The sequence below is a fragment of the Oryza brachyantha genome, chromosome 11 (assembly GCF_000231095.2).
Source record: "Oryza brachyantha chromosome 11, ObraRS2, whole genome shotgun sequence".
In the NCBI taxonomy this organism is placed as follows: Eukaryota; Viridiplantae; Streptophyta; class Magnoliopsida; order Poales; family Poaceae; genus Oryza; species Oryza brachyantha.
The window spans coordinates 5,083,138-5,099,931 of record NC_023173.2 but is presented as its reverse complement, the minus strand read 5'-3'; the positions used below and the strand labels follow the sequence as shown (position 1 = coordinate 5,099,931).

General features: G+C 40.7%; 2 protein-coding genes across 5 annotated transcripts; both read left to right on the top strand.

Annotated features, from left to right (window-relative positions):
• Positions 1-4,728: 4,728 nt before the first annotated feature.
• LOC107303378 (protein FAR1-RELATED SEQUENCE 9-like) lies at positions 4,729-7,454 on the top strand. 4 transcript variants are annotated; one of them, XR_005812812.1, is made up of 3 exons: positions 4,729-6,054; positions 6,243-6,324; positions 6,873-7,454. XR_005812812.1 is itself a non-coding variant. In XM_015842125.2 (2 exons), exon 1 carries the CDS (start codon positions 4,737-4,739, stop codon positions 6,042-6,044), a length of 1,308 nt encoding a protein of 435 aa, XP_015697611.1. In that variant the 5' UTR covers positions 4,729-4,736; the 3' UTR covers positions 6,045-6,054; positions 6,243-6,865. The 4 variants fall into 4 exon arrangements, 1 of the variants encoding a protein (XP_015697611.1); XR_005812810.1 differs by having other exon boundaries at positions 6,243-6,663; XR_005812811.1 differs by lacking the exon at positions 6,873-7,454 and adding an exon at positions 6,504-6,865.
• Positions 7,455-8,961: 1,507 nt separating this feature from the next.
• On the top strand, positions 8,962-16,774 carry LOC102708749 (PHD finger protein ALFIN-LIKE 8). The gene is made up of 5 exons (XM_006662789.2): positions 8,962-9,211; positions 9,328-9,360; positions 10,476-10,704; positions 15,896-16,022; positions 16,113-16,774. The coding sequence occupies exons 1-5, from the start codon at positions 9,121-9,123 to the stop codon at positions 16,395-16,397; spliced, it is 765 nt and encodes a 254-aa protein (XP_006662852.1). The 5' UTR covers positions 8,962-9,120; the 3' UTR covers positions 16,398-16,774.
• The last annotated feature ends 20 nt before the right edge of the window (positions 16,775-16,794 follow it).

The following is a 16,794-nucleotide window of genomic DNA, read 5'->3' as shown; positions in this document are numbered from 1 at the left end:
TGAGTATAAATTTTGACATCATTAGGTACTTAGTGGTATCACATGATACCACAAGATATCATATGATTCAAGTATGTATCAGCAAGTTATAATTTTTAAACTGGATGATACCATATGGAACAAGTGTTGATACCACTTAGTATCACTAGGTATCATATGATACCAGATGATATCTGATGGTATCATTTAGGTATCATATAATATAAAATTTGGTATCAGTAGATACTTGTGGTATAAAATTTGGTATCAGTAGATACTTGTGGTATCACATCGTACCACAAGGTATCACCCAATTCCAACATGTAGACACATGTTATAATTTTTACACTGGATGATACTATATCGATACTTGTTGATACCATTTAGTATCAACAAGTATCAGATGATACCGGATGATAACTGATGGTATCAATCGCTGTCATCGACGACGACCCCACCGCTTTCTACTACTCCTCCTCCGGCGGCCATGGCGTTCAGCCAGGACAAGTCACCGCACCCCACCATAGCGTAGTACACTCTGCAGTAACTAGCAGCTACTCGTGATTAGCTAAGGTCTCTTCCATCTTTTCTCTTGTCATTTGCTAGCTACCTCTCTCTCATGTGTCTTGATTTCAATACTCAAAGTAAGTAGCGTGTGGTAGGTCACCATTGACCGAGACTAAATAAAAGAAAAACATAAAAAGAAAAAACTTCATTAACTGTCCCATCCGAACGAAACTCCGTTCCGTAGCTTTTCTGGTATTTTTATATATGTGTATAGATTTATTAGCTCCATATAAATTTAGCCAACAATATAAAATCTTACCTACAAAATGGAGAGAATAGTATTCATATGAATTTGAGCAGCAAAGTTTACCATATGCAATGGAGGCTCTTCAGTTTTCGATAAACAGTGTCATCGGTTTTCTTCCACTTATCTAATCATTCATCTTATTTATAAATATCCTCAGGTTTTTAATAGGTAGCGTTATTGGTTTTTTTACGTATTTAATCATCCGTCTTGCTAGCAGAATAATGCAAAAATGTTAAAATATATATTGTGTTTTAAACATATTTAGTAATAAATATCATAATAATTAATAATTATTTTTATAAGATAAATAGTTAAATGTGCATATAAAAATCACGTCGTTATCTATTTAAAACTTGAGAAGAATTAGAGCGATCCTTATCCAAGACACTGATCATGGTTTCTATACCCTTCACGTCATAAACAAAGTACTAGGCATCATCCTTACAATACAAACATAGAAACCATGTCTTATATAAGACATGATTTTCTTTTATTTCTTTATCAAGAGCAAGTATAATAGCAGGCTATACGTCAGCTAAATGCTGATGTGGAGTCGAGAGTGGAGGAGAGAGAGGAGAAGCAGGCTATAAGCTTATAGTCAACTCAGACGCAAAAACCCAGAAACTCTGTAAGAGAAATATGTGACTCATGCATTAATGATACAAAGCTAACAGTGAGCTATATTATTAGAGCAAGACTATAAGCCAACTATAAATATATTTTAAAGAGATAAGAGAGGAGATTGAAGAGAGTGTGCTACTAATTTGTAGCTAGCTGCACAGGTTCTAAGACGTCGTGTGTATATGACATGTGAGACCATGTACTAGACAACTGTTATATGAATTGACTATACATAGATAAATTAGAGCCAGTAGTTGGATATACTGTTAAACTTACTCTTAGTCCCTCGCTTGTCACGGCATCTTGATGACCCATTTAACCATCTTTATATGAATGTTGTTAGAAATAGTATCCCATCTTGTCTTGAATGCCGTGTATGGGGCCGATCGGCGAAAACGAGGTTTGCAAAGTTAATAATCAATATTCTCAACCAGTGCATATAGGCAGCATTCAACTTTTTACCGCTTCCCTCAAAAAAAGGAGGAAAAAACTATTTGCTGCTACGCACAAAATACGTTTAACCACTCTTTAAACTGATATATCACTTGTCACACCCTATTGGAGTGGCAAAATTTTGATATCTCCATGGGGTCACCGCCAGTGTTTTTATACTCCATGTCATCTAGAAAATATTAATATTACATCAAACTCTCGTAATGCATGATCCCTCCATCTAACAATACAATAACATTCTTACACACCTATCATCTTAATCGATCCCAATCATTTATCATTTTATTTTCTTACTAATTCTTCATCTCCACCAACCATAACACTGCATTCTCTTAATCTTATTATATCTAAAAAAATATCCTTATATTGTTGGAGGAAGGGAGTACATCAGTAGTTTAATATGCAAATTCACTTTCTTTATTTCTTTCTTTTATATTATAAATCACTTTAGGGTTTTTTAATCAAACTTCTCCAAATTTGACCAAATTTATACAACCACAACACTAAATTAGTCTCACTAAATTCACCAACAGATATAGAATAATATGACATAGTATAGAATAATACACAACAATCTAACCATAATTCTGAAATTTTGAATGAAAGTGACTACAATATCAATAAATATCAAATAAAAAGTTACTATGCCATAATAAATCGCACAGTAAATATCACAATGATAGTCTCTTATATAGTGTTCACAGGTATTTTCATTCTTCTAAAAAGTCATGGCCCCGCGAACCGGGATTTTTTTTCCCTCGTCCTTGAACGAACCAGTGTCCCGCCTCCGGTGGGGAATATGCCGAGCCTAACTAGAAAACTAGCTTCCTATTTATGGCACTCAGCGTCTTACTGTTAGTACTCATAGATTTCAAAATATAAATTAGATGCCAAAAGGTAGAAAACCTAAAATTTCCAAATCGTGAGTTAGGCCGTGTTTGGCACCACCAGTTAGTTAACTAAGTCACCCTCGTTTTCTACATGCACGCTTCCTGAACTGCTAAATGGTGTATTTTTTGTAAAAATTTTCTATAGAAAAGTTATTTAAAAAAAATCATATTAATCTATATTTTTTAATAATTAATAATTAATTAATCATGTATAATCTATTACTCTATTTTTCGTGCCATGTCCCTATGCCTAACGGAGCCTTACTAGGGGGCTTGTTTGGGGAAGCTTTAGATTCTGAGAAGCAGCTGCTTGGTAGCCAACTAGGGGTGGACAGAAAGCTCGTGGCTCATTAGCTCGTTCGACTCGTGACAAACTCGACTCGGCTCGGTTTGGCTCGTTTTATTTTTCTAACGAGCCGAGCTAGCATTTTAGCTCGTTAGAGATAATGAGCTGCTCGTGAGCTGCTCGTGAGCCTAACGAGCTAGACAAAAGATACGCGATTCGCCGGCATTCATTGATTCCACCCTGAAAAGCATGTGTTCAATACTTTATAGGTTCACCATGTGATTTGTTGGTTCAAACTTTAATATTTAGATACAATTTCATATAATTTACATGTTTGAACTGAAAATTTGCTTGTATAATCTATTAAAAAATTGTTTAAGTTAACTTTTCATGCATGGCTCGGGAGCCTAACGAGCCAGCTTGAACTTTGTAACGAGCTAAGCCGAGCTGGGTTTTTAGCTCGTTACGATAACGAGCCGAGCCAGCTCGTTATCTTAACGAGTCACACCGAGCCGAGCCGAGCTGACTCGTTATCCACCCTATAACCAGCTTCTAAGAATCTGGAAAAGCTCCTAGACCCAGTTTCTCCAGATTCTGGATTCTTACTTCATTTTCCAGAATCTGTAACTATAGATTCTCAGAAGCTGTGGACCGTTTGGGGCAGCTTTTGGGAAAAGCTACAGCTAGGAAAAGCTCCCCAAACAAACCCTAGATTCCTCTTCATCTGCTTCTTCTCATAATCTTCAAACCCATAAACGGAACAAAAATTAGGAAAATGCCAGCTAGGGAGATGACTCGACACTATCTTCATTATCAATTTAATTATATTGATACCCATTTTAATTATTATATCAACATCCGTAAGTGACCAGCTTCTTCCTATGAAATGAAATCATCCAAGATTAAATTAAAGCCTAAAATGTGACCTCGACAGCATGGTTTCCTCCAGGCTTTTGGGCTCCGATTTGAAGGGCCAAACGGCCCATCGTCGCCGTCCCCATTCCACTTCGTCGCCGGCGTGTCGTTCTCTCTTCTAGCCTCCTCGCCTCGCCGGCACCGCCGCGAACGCCCCCTTGCTCTCCCCCCGCCGCGGCGCGCGTCCCCCACTTCGCCCATGCCGCTCGGCGCCGGCGGCGAGGCGGCGGCAGATTCTTCCGCGGGGGCGGCGGCGGAGGAGGAGGAGGAGCTCCTCCCGGCGGCGGGGATGGAGTTCGCGTCGCCCGAGGAGGCCCGCGCGTTCTACTGCGCGTACGCGGCGCGGGCGGGGTTCCGGGTGCGGAGCAGCAAGTCGTTCGCGTCCCGCATCGACGACGCCATCATCATGCGCCGCTTCGTCTGCACCCGCCAGGGCCTCCCCTCCCGCAAGGACACCCTCGACGCCTCCAAGAAGCGCCGCAACCGCGCCTCCGCGCGCGCCGCCTGCCCCGCCATGCTCCAGGTCAACCGCCGCCCCACCGCCCGCTGGGTCGTCTCCCGCTGCGTCCTCGACCACTCCCACCCGCTCGGCGCCGCCGCCGCCGATGCCGGCTCCCCCAACGATCGCTCCAACGATTCGTCGGCGGCGCCGCCGCCGCCGCTGCCGCTGCAAGCGGCCGAGCAGAACGGCGGCAATGGCGAGCCCTCCCACCACCGCGCTGCGGCGCTGGCTCCCGGCGGCGGCGTCGCGCAGGGCCTGCTCGACCATTTCAGGAAGATGCAGCTGGACAATCCGGCGTTCCGCTATGCCGTCCAGCTCGACCGGAGCGGCTGCGTTGCCAATTTCATCTGGGTGGATGCTCGTGCAGGGTCACTGTACAGGTGGTTTGGGGACGCGGTGGTGTTTGATCTCACCTGCACGAGGAACCGCCGTGTCGTGCCGTTCGCGGCGTTCACCGGATTGAACCATCACAGGCAGATCATCGTGTTCGGGTGCGCTCTCATGACAGATGAGAACGAGGATTCCTTCGTGTGGTTGTTTGAGACTTGGCTTGCTTTCATGGGTGGGAAGAAACCAATGTCGTTCACAATTGGTTACAATAGGGCTGTTGAGATGGCTGCCAGGAGGATCTTCGGCGATGTTAGATGCCGGTTTTGTCGACAGGACATTTTCTCCATCTGCAAGCAGAAGTTGGCTGGTTTGTATTCGGAACATTCGACGCTCAAGCAAGAATTGAAGGAATGTGTAATTGAATCGGAAATGATCGATGAGTTTGAGTCGACTTGGAGAATGTTGCTTAGTAAGTACAATCTTTTTGGGAATGAATGGTTGCAGACGATTTATAATATCCGTCGTCAGTGGGTGCCTGCCTATCTTAAGGACAGCTTCTTTGGAGAGCTCCTCAATGCCCCAAAGTTGGAGGTGATGTTTAAGTTTTTTCAGAGGAACTCCATCACTGCCACTACCCTACGGGATATTGCCTTTCAGTTTGATAAGGCTATAGCAAGGGATTATCAAAACGAACTCCAGGAAGACTTTGCAACTTTCAGTAGCAAGCCGGTAATGAAGACTTCACATCCAATGGAGAAACAAGCATCAGAGCTCTACACCAAAGTTATGTTTGACTTCTTCCAGGATGAGCTTATTGAATCATCAGAATTTTCAGTGCAAACTGTTGAAAGTGGGGACATCAGCAAATTTGAGGTAACCAGAGCTGAAAATGACAATAAAAGATATTCTGTTGTTTATAATGAACCGGGTGCGAGTGTATCTTGCAGTTGTCACAAATTTGAGTTTGTTGGCATGCTGTGCCGTCACGCACTAAGGGTTTTGATGGCTATTGGCATGCCATTGCTTCCTGAAAATTATATTTTGAAAAGGTGGACAAGAAATGCCAAGAGCAACATATTATCTCAAGTTCCAGAAAACACAAAAGGGCCTTTGGCTTGGCGCTGCAATGATTTGTGCCGTGATGCTATGAGATTTGCCGAGGAAGGTGCAACATCTGTGGAGATTTACAAAACTGCCAAGGAGGCTTTGCAGAAGGCATTTGCTGAGATTTTGCTACAAAGAGAAGTCCAGTGAAAACAATCAGGTATCAGTCATCTGCCATCGTATGTGTTGATAGTTCGTCTTACTCAGATTGGCAAATCTGAAATAGTTTGATGTTCTGAACTGTTATATGATGCCATCTCTTTGGATTTTGTCAACATTTAAATAATCACTTATATGTAAACAGGATAATTCATTTGTCTAAACTGCAGCATTGTTTTGACTATGCAGGCATGTAGCAGACATAACGAGATCATGAACTTGTCCTGTCGCCATTCAAGACTACACTGGAGCTAGATGCACTTTGTAAAGGGTAAGTGCACTGTTTTCCATTGTACATCTTTTTATCCTTTTCAGAAGTATGGCGAATCAAGTTTGTCATCGCTTCGTGGTATGCATCAGTTTCTTTTATTGGATGTACGTATCGTGCCGAATACTGTATTGGCATACCATTGCCTAGTTTATCATCACTCTGAATGAGCAGAATTACAGGAAGCAACAACATAACAACACTACAGTTGGCTTCCTCCATTAGCAACCCACAGCTTCACTTGATTACCAATGAAGAACCAAGACCATCTGCCAGACTGCCATGGTCCTTTCTTGGGCTACATGGTGCACAAGAGAGAAGCAGCAGCAGGTAGAATTAGAGGTAGGGTCCAGATGGTAATTAGCAAGCGCCGTTGCTTCAAGTACTATCAGAGAGAGAACTTGTGTTATCTCCTACTACAGCTTAGAGATAGTCTGTACTATCATCAATTCAGAATCAAGAGCATGATTACCTGTCTTCCCCCTGTTTGTCTCTCTACCTCTTTTCTGTTGTTTCACTGAACCCCCTCTTTCTCTGTCTTGTCATTGCAGCTCTCAAAGACCAATCTTTCTCCAAGACTCAATTTCGTGCACCAGCTACCACCATCTACCCAAAAGTCAGTCCTTAACTAACAACAGTGACTCCCATAACATCCACTCCATGTGAAACCAAGATCTGCTGCTGCATTTTGGCCTGCATGAATGGCAGACCTTCCTGCATGATTGTAGAAATTGTCTGCTTGCAGCTATGCTACTGTGTACAAACCTCACCAGTTACCCCCCCCTTTCCTTAGCACACCTCATGGCAACACTATTTGTGGCTGCAAGATCTGTCCGTCCACTCTGCTGCTTGGATGTCCGCAACACCATTTTCAGCAGTGAAAAACATGACAACAACAAAAGGGGATGTTCTCCCAAAACCAGGATCTGCTTCTGTTTATGATGATGATCATCATCATAATCGTCACTAAATGAAGCTTGTGCAAATACTGTCTTTTGTTTTGCATTACACTACCTAGATTTCCTGGAATGGCTGGAATAATCCAACCACGATGGTACATCATAGTTAGGCCTTGTTTAGTTGCCAAAAATATTTGTCCAAAAGATCACGTCGAATGTCGGAAGGGATTTTCGGACACGAATAAAAAAAGAATTTTATAGCTCGCCTGCAAATCGCAAGACGAATCTTTTGAGTCTAATCATGTTGGTTACTGTCTCACGATTTTCCTCATTACTGTGTAATTAGTTTTTATTTTTATTTATGTTTAATGCTCCATTTAAATATTTAAAGATTCGATGTGATGTTTTTGAAATTTTTTTTGAAGAACTGAGCCTTGGGAGCTACTCTATTCAGCTGTCGGAAACTTCTCTAAATAACACTCATACTTAAAATCTGTAGTCATGGAATCCAAAAAAATTGAATAAATAGAAGTCAGAAGTTGAAAAGAAACAGAGCTTTTCACTGGCTGTTCTCCAAATTATTAAGGACTTGTTTAGTTTTCAATTTTTTTTCCAAAAACATCACAACGAATCTTTGGACATATAAATAAAGCATTAAATCTAGATTAACCAAAAAACTAATTACACAGTTATGGAAGAAATCGTGAGACAAATCTATTGAGACTAATTAGTCCATGATTAGCCATAAGTGCTACAGTAACAAACATGTGCTATTTGGAGAACAGCCGGTGAAAAACTCTGTTTCTTTTCAACTTCTGACTTCTATTTATTCAATTTTTTTGATTCCATGACTACAGAACAGATTTTAAGTATAAGTGTTATTTAGAGAAGTTTCCGACAGCTGAATAGAGTAGCTCCCAAGGCTCTGTTTAGTTCTCCAAAACTTTTTCCAAAAGCATCACATCGAATCTTTGAATACTTAAATGGAGCATTAAACATAGATAAAAATAAAAACTAATTGCACAGTAATGGGGAAAATCGCGAGACGAATTTTTTGAGACTAATTAGTCCATGATTAGCCATAAGTGCTACAGTAACAAATATGTGTTAATGACGACATAATTAGGCTCAAAAGATTTGTCTCGTGGTTTCCAGACGAGCTGTGAAATTCGTTTTTTCATTCATGTCCGAAAACCCCTTCTGATATCCGGTCAAACGTCCGATGTGACATTTCTACCAAAAACTTTTGCCATCTAAACACCCCCTAAAGCATCCATACCAAGATCATTGGATGCAAATTCGGCAACTGTTTTGTTCTCTCCAAAGTTTTCCCAGCAACAGCATGATGATCCTTCCATAATTCCATCCAATCAATCCAGTCAGAAGCAAAGCATTGCCATGACTGAAAAAAATAGCCTGTGCCCACACCACTACTCCCCCATTTCTGCTGATTTGTTCACGTGACCTGCAGTCAGTCACACAGCGGCCGGTGGGCCCCACCTGTCAGAGGCCACGGGCCACGCGCCCCGACCGTTTTTCCTCGAGGGGTGTAGCTGAGAGAGACAACTCTTTCGAGGGGGGTAAACCGAAATTTCGCCGGTGAAAAGGAAGAGGAGAAAAATTTGCAGATAGGTCCTCGGGTGGATTCAAAATACGCGGTCTGGTCCCCCCTCCCGCGTTTGGTCTTTGTAGAAGAAGAAAAAAAATCATCCATTTCTGATTTCTCCCCTCTCCTCTCTCCTAAAGCTTTGTGCTTTGCTTTGCTTTGCTCTCTCGCTATCTGTCTCTCTCTCTCTCCTCGAACCCTCCAAAACCCTAACCCTAGCGAGGGGAGGCGGGCGGGCGGAGCGCCGGCGAGGCAGGCGGGAGGGTGGTGGTGGTGGACTGGTGGTGGTGGGAAATGGACGGAGGCGGGGCGCACCGCACGCCGGAGGACGTGTTCCGGGACTTCCGCGCGCGGCGGGCCGGGATGATCAAGGCGCTCACCACAGGTATGCGGGTGTGCTACCCACGTCACGCGGGATGGCTCGGTTGGCTGCTTTATCGGTTTGCTGATTTGGTTTGGTTTGGTTGGATTTGTGATTTTGGTTTTGTTTTGTTTTTGCAGACGTGGAGAAGTTCTACCAGCAGTGCGACCCAGGTGAGCTTTTTTTTTTCCCCCTCTCCCTATGGGGTCCGGTCGATTCGATTCGCCGCTCTCGGGGGCTCGAATTCGTGGTGTTCTTGCTGTTTTGGTTCGGGGAAGGAGCGGTTTTTGAGCTGTTTTCGTGGGCGATTTCTGGGTGTTCTGCTTGTTTTGAGGAGTGTTTGCTGGCTGGGAGGGGAAAATCTTTGGGTGGGTTTTTAGTGTTCTAGGCACTGATTTGGGAGCGATTTTGCTCTCTGCCTTTGATTCTCGCGTTTTATTTTGCTGGAATTTTTGTTTCCTGGGTTGGGGATTTTTACCCTTTCAGGAAAAGTGCTTCGTTTTTGCAGAAAAGCTGCACTGGAATTATTCTCTTTAGTGTCGGTCTTGTGTTCCTTGCTTTCGATCTACTAGCAGATTAGTTGTCGTACTAAAAAAAATGATATTATGGTAGGAACAGGATATGGGAGAGAGCGAGAGAGAGAGAGAGAGAGAGAGAGAGTGTGTGTGGGAGTGAGGGGGATAGAGATATGAGGGGAAAGGAGGAGGAAGTTGAAGGGCTTGTTTTCTTGTGATTGGTTGACGAGGGCGCTCCTCACAAGAAAAGGATGTGTGTTGCTTGTACTGTTTTGGGGCCTGGTAGTGTCAAATGACCAAGATGTCCATCGCACCAGGGGTATATTTGGGAATAGATTTTCTTTATACACACTGATTGTAAAAGAAAGGTAATTAGGGAATGTTAATGAAGTGAAAGCTGGATGTATTGGATCTGGTCATCGTATGGTTTACGCTACCTTTCTAGAATTCCAACTGTTGGAACATTCCTTTCGTTATTTTTCGTCATTTAGTACAACGGGATATTTTCTTGTCTTAAATTATCAGGGATACCTGTCAACAACAACATGGTTTAACCATGTTTTGTTGAAATATGGATCTGTCAGTCTTGTTTTATTGCCTGTCACGCAGTGTAGATAATCATTTTAAACTAGCACTTCCGGTTCAGTTTTCTGTGGGCGCAGTTGCACTTGCAGTCGTTATGAATGTTTCTTGGCCATCATTTATTTCGATTCAATAACTTCCATTAAAAAATCCAGAAACTGATCAATCTTGCATTATCATTTACATTGCAGAGAAAGAGAATTTGTGTTTATATGGTCTTCCTAATGAGACATGGGAAGTGAACTTGCCTGCTGAGGAGGTTCCTCCAGAGCTTCCAGAACCAGCTCTTGGAATTAATTTTGCCCGGGATGGAATGGATGAGAAAGACTGGCTATCACTTGTTGCGGTTCATAGTGATACCTGGCTGCTAGCAGTGGCCTTTTATTTTGGAGCAAGATTCGGGTTTGACAAAGAATCAAGGTACTATATTTGTTTTTCTGGGGCATACAATTTTGATCGTCAGTTGCTTCTACTTCTTCAATGTCGTTTTCCACCATATATTTAATCACATTGTACTTTGAATTTGACAACTGAATATACTTCTGTTTGATGTTGGCTTGCAACCAGTAGTTAAGGCTACCAATCTTGATAGTGCAGTTCACTTACCATTTTCATGGTTTGTGCAAGTTAAAACCATGCAACTATTTTGGCTAGAATGAATGTTTTCAGAGCACATGTTTTTACGAGAATCCACTGTGCCGTTTAGAGCACTACAGAAAGAGCATTTTTTTTCCTGTTGATTCTATAAGCTTCATTGCTTGTAGTATCACAAACTTGTTAGTTTGCTCCTTCACCATGATTTTTTTGTTAGGGAATAGGAAATGCACCTGTAAAGTATGTTATGTTATTACAAGGTGCTTCTGGCATCAGTCAGGTTTTGTTTTCCATTCAAACTTTAGTTCTGTCACTCATCACATATTTCTTTTGAATTTTGATTGATTTGCATACAGTCCAATAATCTCTTTGCTTTTTTCTTTCACCCTATTTTTGTTAGATACTATATCCAACTCATAATATTTGGCCCTTTTTGTGTTTGCTTGTCGAACTTTTCCAACTTTAGTTGTCAAATGATCATCTCTACTTTGGTCTTTGTTCAATTTTAAGTAGTTCTCTTCCATTTTATTGTTCATAGGTAGTATATCTGGTCCAAAGTATTTGGCTTTCTTCTATCTGTTTGTCAGACTTTAAATGATCAAATGCATGTCTAGTTTGGTCATAATAGAAATGCAACTACTTTCATGATAACATTATAATACAATTATATACATTCTTTTGTTTTATCATGGTGAAAATTAACTGAACCATGTGAATGAAAAAACTGGTACCTTGCAACCGAATCCGTAAATCAGAGAGAATGCCACAAAAATAAGAATGGTCCCTTATGCGTTGAATTCTTTACAGGATGCAAAGGATCACTTGGAACTACCACTAAAATGTATGATTTAACTTACTATACTGTTGATGTAGCATTAGAAAATGTATTGTTACTCTTGCTACCAGAAGGAGAAATCTGGCCCTTCCTAAAAAGGAAGGAAAGAAGGAATAGGCTTGACGCACATATGCTGTTCGGATTGGATGTCACAATATCAGTTGTAGTATTCCCACTTTCTATAAGCTAAGAGAGATGTCACATAATCGGTTGTTAAAGCGATTCTCTCATGTCGCAATATCTGCTGTTCATGATCTTAGAATTCATGGACCAAAGTCACAAATCCCTTGTTCGCATTCAAAAACTAAAAAATGGCAGTCCAATTCTTTTCAGTGCCACTGTATGGAGAAGAAAAGAACACAATACATTCAGGAGAATGTGGTTCAAGCAAATGCCACTTGGACATGCTATTGGTTTCCTGGTGAATAAGTGTAGATATTTAATCTCAATCCCACATGGTTACAAAGTTGCAAGGGATAGTTGTGTCTGGTTTGATTTGCAAACAGTTTTTGTTGTAACTTGAGAGGAATGGGGAGGATGTAATGATGCAAATCTGTAGTCTGAACACCAAATGTGTCTATGCTTTGGTGTTTATAGTCTATATATAATTGGAAATGGAAACACCTGGCACAGTGTGGCACTGTCAAATTCCAAATACAAGGATTATAATTTTCCAAATTGTTTCAATAATCAAAATATAAGGCATGCATGGGGCTTTAGTCTTTTGTACCTTTCCCAGTCGAACCTTCTCTATCTTCAGCATTTAGCAGTAAACCCAAGGCACTAATAACATGTTTTTTCCTTTGTTTGTTAATCTCCTTATCTATTTATTCCCTATGCCTGAACAAAACACATCTTATAAAGGGAAATGGAAAGATTATCGTATTGCTGAGTTAAAATAATTATGATCTTTGCCTTTTATCTGTCTATATTCATAGTACAGTGCTTCCATTGTAGTGTTAGTTCAGACATACGCTGCAGTCTAAATTCAATAATTCATGCTATCAAAGTTAAGGCTGGGTAGTTTTGTTTTTTTTTTTTTGAGATAAGTCAAGGCTGGGTAGTTGGTGTAGTGTTTATACTACTCCCTCCGTCCCAAAATATAGCTACCTAGGATGGGTTAATTATGGACAAGCCCATTCTACCTGTACAGATTCGTAGTCCTAGGATAGGTCTAATCTCATCCTAGATAGCTATATTTTGAGATGGAGGGAGTATGTGGGACAGTGAAAACAGTGGTTTCTATGTGTCTTGTTAGGCTGGGTTGGGTTGTGAGTGGGCCCAGTAAAGGCTGAAACAGTAAAAAGGGTCTTAACCCCAAACTGGCAAACACTAAAGTCATCAAACCTCAGATAATACTATTTCAATTATAAATAATTTTTAACAATTGTAAATAACTGTGGTATGGTACTGTTGATCCATAATTATGTTAGGTGTTTATAGACCATGTATATATGCCAAACTGTTCAAGGGTTTACCAGTTTACCTGGCACTGTTGATGGCAAGGGTGAGTGACATTTCTCTATAGTTATGTTATTCTTCTTGCAGAATTGACTGCTTGGGCCTTTTCCTTGCTGAGAATTTAAATTTTAGAAACACACGTAGTGATATATAGTTATAGACTAATTAAACACTGTTCGTTACCCAGATCTGGGAGATAGTAGCAGATTTTGAGATTATGGTTACAAATATCTTGCAACGTTTCTACCCTTTTTATGTGGAAAAAGTATATTTCTTTTCCATCAACTCTTGACTTCTTTACTTTTTACCCTTGAACTCCAAAACCAGAGAGAACTTGTCTCTGAACCCCCAAAACTGGGCCAGACTGATCTACCCATCCACCATTAACCATGTGTCAGGTGGCAACAGAGCCCATGTGTCATGTAGGTGTCCTTAGGGTTGACAATTCCTCCAATTGCTTTCTCCTATGTTAAGCTGATCCATTGCTACCTTGGATACTACTTGTACAACACGTCAGTCAAAACAATATGCACGTGGGTGGTGGTATTGATTTTATCCTGTTTTGAGAAATGAGTACTCGGGAAACAATTGTTAGTTGAGAAACAACATTAAACCAAGTCAAGGAGTGAGCAATAAATATCTATGGGCCCTTACTGTTGTGACCACAAACACATCCTTTAATACAAGTAAAGTTGCACCATTCTGATTATTTTGTCACGAAATAGTGTCTTTTTGTCTACTGGAATCTTGTTTAACTTGTCTATAGTTTATTGTTGCGGATTAATGGTACAGGATGCTATCCAGCTGAGCCTATTATATTGGTATTGTGTTGATAGTATGCCCCCATGTAGATCTTGTTCCTGATGCGGATTAATAGTGTACACTTATTTCAATTCAGTTTAATGCATAAATGGCTAGTGGAAGATGTATATACCATGATAATCAAGATAATTTATGTGCAAATCTTTAATTTGGAATATGCATATATGCAAACGCAATTGGATATATTGTTTCAGTGTAAATTGAAGTGATTTGAACAAGTTGCAGGTAACTGAGACAAAAGGTGACCATTCTTATAATCTTTAGTTTGGGATATCAGTCAGTGCCAAGATGAGATTTTGTTTTAAAGATGTGCTTCCGAGTAAAAGTTAGGATGCATGAATATATTCAATGAACAGTTATGCTTCATAACGAATTGTTTGGAGCTGACACTTCTATGCCTACTTGGCATCCAAAATGCCGGCCCCTGTTTCAACATCTAGGTAGAGCCTTTCTTAAGGTTGATTAATTGGCATATTTATTTAACTTTTTAATTGTTTTATTTTCCAATAGTGGCGATAAACAGGATTTTCTGGTATGTTCTGTCATGCAGTTTGACTTTTCTATATTGACCATGAGGTAGATATTCTGTGGACCTTTAATAGGTGTTGTTCTCTTTTTAAGACAGCTTAATAATTGTATTCCTCTCTTCTGAGGCAGGCAAGGGAGTGAATGGGTATCGGGGGACAAGGACCTACCCAGGGCTAGGGTGATGTCACTGATAAGAATTAATTAACTTAAAGCCTTAACAGTTCAGCCAGTTGCCCTAACAGACTAGTTATAATATTAGTCTGTTGAAAACCAACAAAACATATACAGGAAACTAGAGGTAAAAAAATCCTAAAAGGAAGTGAATTTAATCCAGAAGCTGTATAAACTGGCTTGATTATGAACACCTTTACTGATTGTGCTATATGACAATATCTAGATTCAAGATATATAATGTTTAGAGCAATTGAACACCCATTGTAAATAGATAAAAAAAGTTGGCCTCAACATGTGACTAATAGCAAAAAAAATGCATATACTATTTGAGGAATTCATTAGTATTTATCAAACTAATGTATGGTTTAAAAGCACTTTCTCCAGTACATAGTTGTGGGTTGAACTTGAAGCGGTGTGCCATGACTCAAGATGGCAGGTCCCCCTGTGATCTTGGCTTGCTTGGATGTTATTAATTATGCTGTGCAAGAGAGGGGTGAGAGAGCAGGGCTGATTAGCTGCCCCTCAGTGTTAGGCTGCTTATTGAAACTGAAGCTGTTGCCACCGACTTATAGCTTTGTTAGACATGATGGGGATGGAGGGGCAGCAGCGCTAGGTTTGGTTTGCTAGATTAGGATAGCGAGGCTTTTGTTGGCCTACTACCTTCCCCCTTTCCTTTTTTTCTGTATTTTCCTTCATCTTCCTATTTGAGGCATCGGGATCGTTCTCAATGTCACCGAGTATGAACACTACCTCCCTTCAACAATTCAATCCACATTTTAGCCACCCACAACCTGCATCTCATGAGTCATGACCCTGTTTTAGAACTGGGTTCTTGTTAATGATGATTTATTATTTATATTGCACATCCAATGTTTGTCTTTTGAATTGTTATACTTTTTACTAGATTGAAATATTCTAGTTTGGTTACCTTCATGTGTAATGTGTATGCATTCTCTTTCTATTTATTCTTGTTTCTGCTCTTTTCATGACATGTTCATGTTTCTTTTTATGTCACTGATTGCTGCTTTGACATTCTAAGCTTCGTTGATGCAAACTGTAAGAGATGTTCCTTTTCTTGCAAATTGATTTTAGGTGTTCCAACTAATATATATGTTATTAAAGTAACAAGATGTTTTTTCGTTTTATCTATTTGTAGCATCAATTTAGATATAAATTTGTTGTGTGATTGTGTTGCAGGAAACGGCTTTTTAGCATGATTAACAACCTTCCCACAATATATGAGGTTGTTACGGGAACTGCAAAGAAGCAGACCAAAGAGAAAACCCCCAAAAGCAGTGGCAAGAGCAACAAATCTGGCACAAAGGTAATGAATGAATCCTTTTAGTTACTATGGTCTTTGTGGCATGAAAATGAGCTCATAACATGCTAGAATTGTGCACTAAACATTCCCCAGCCATCACGCCAACCGGAGCCCAACTCGAGGGGTTCAAAGATGCCACCTCCAAAGGACGAGGATGATAGTGGAGGTGAGGAAGAGGAGGAAGAAGAAGATCATGAAAACACACTGTGCGGCGCGTGCGGTGACAACTATGGACAGGATGAGTTCTGGATCTGCTGTGATGCCTGTGAGACATGGTTCCATGGTAAGTGTGTCAAGATAACCCCTGCAAAGGCCGAGCACATCAAGCACTACAAGTGCCCGAACTGCAGCAGTAGTAGCAAGAGAGCCAGAGCTTGATCTCGGATCTCTTATGGCTCATGTCTCTGAAGAACCAAGAATTTGACTTGCTGTAAAGACCCACATGAGATAGAATGCCCAATGGATGTGCATTCAGCTGTTGTTTTCAGTTTAGGACCAGCCTTAGGGTCTTAATGTTGTTGTTTGGTGTATGTCAGTGGCATCATTCTAGATTTTCTGTTAGTAGTAGAAACTAACTGTAATAGCTTATGCTTCTTCAAGCCTTCCTCGGTGCACCTGTTGTACTGGACTCTAGTGTCTTAGATTTGAATTGTGTATTGTGTCACCCATGTACTCGTGTAGTTTGTTAAAAATTGCTTGTGATCATTTTATTCTCAACCGCATTATTCATCATTTTTCCCCCCACTTAAAAAAAATTACCAGGAAGGCACAGTAT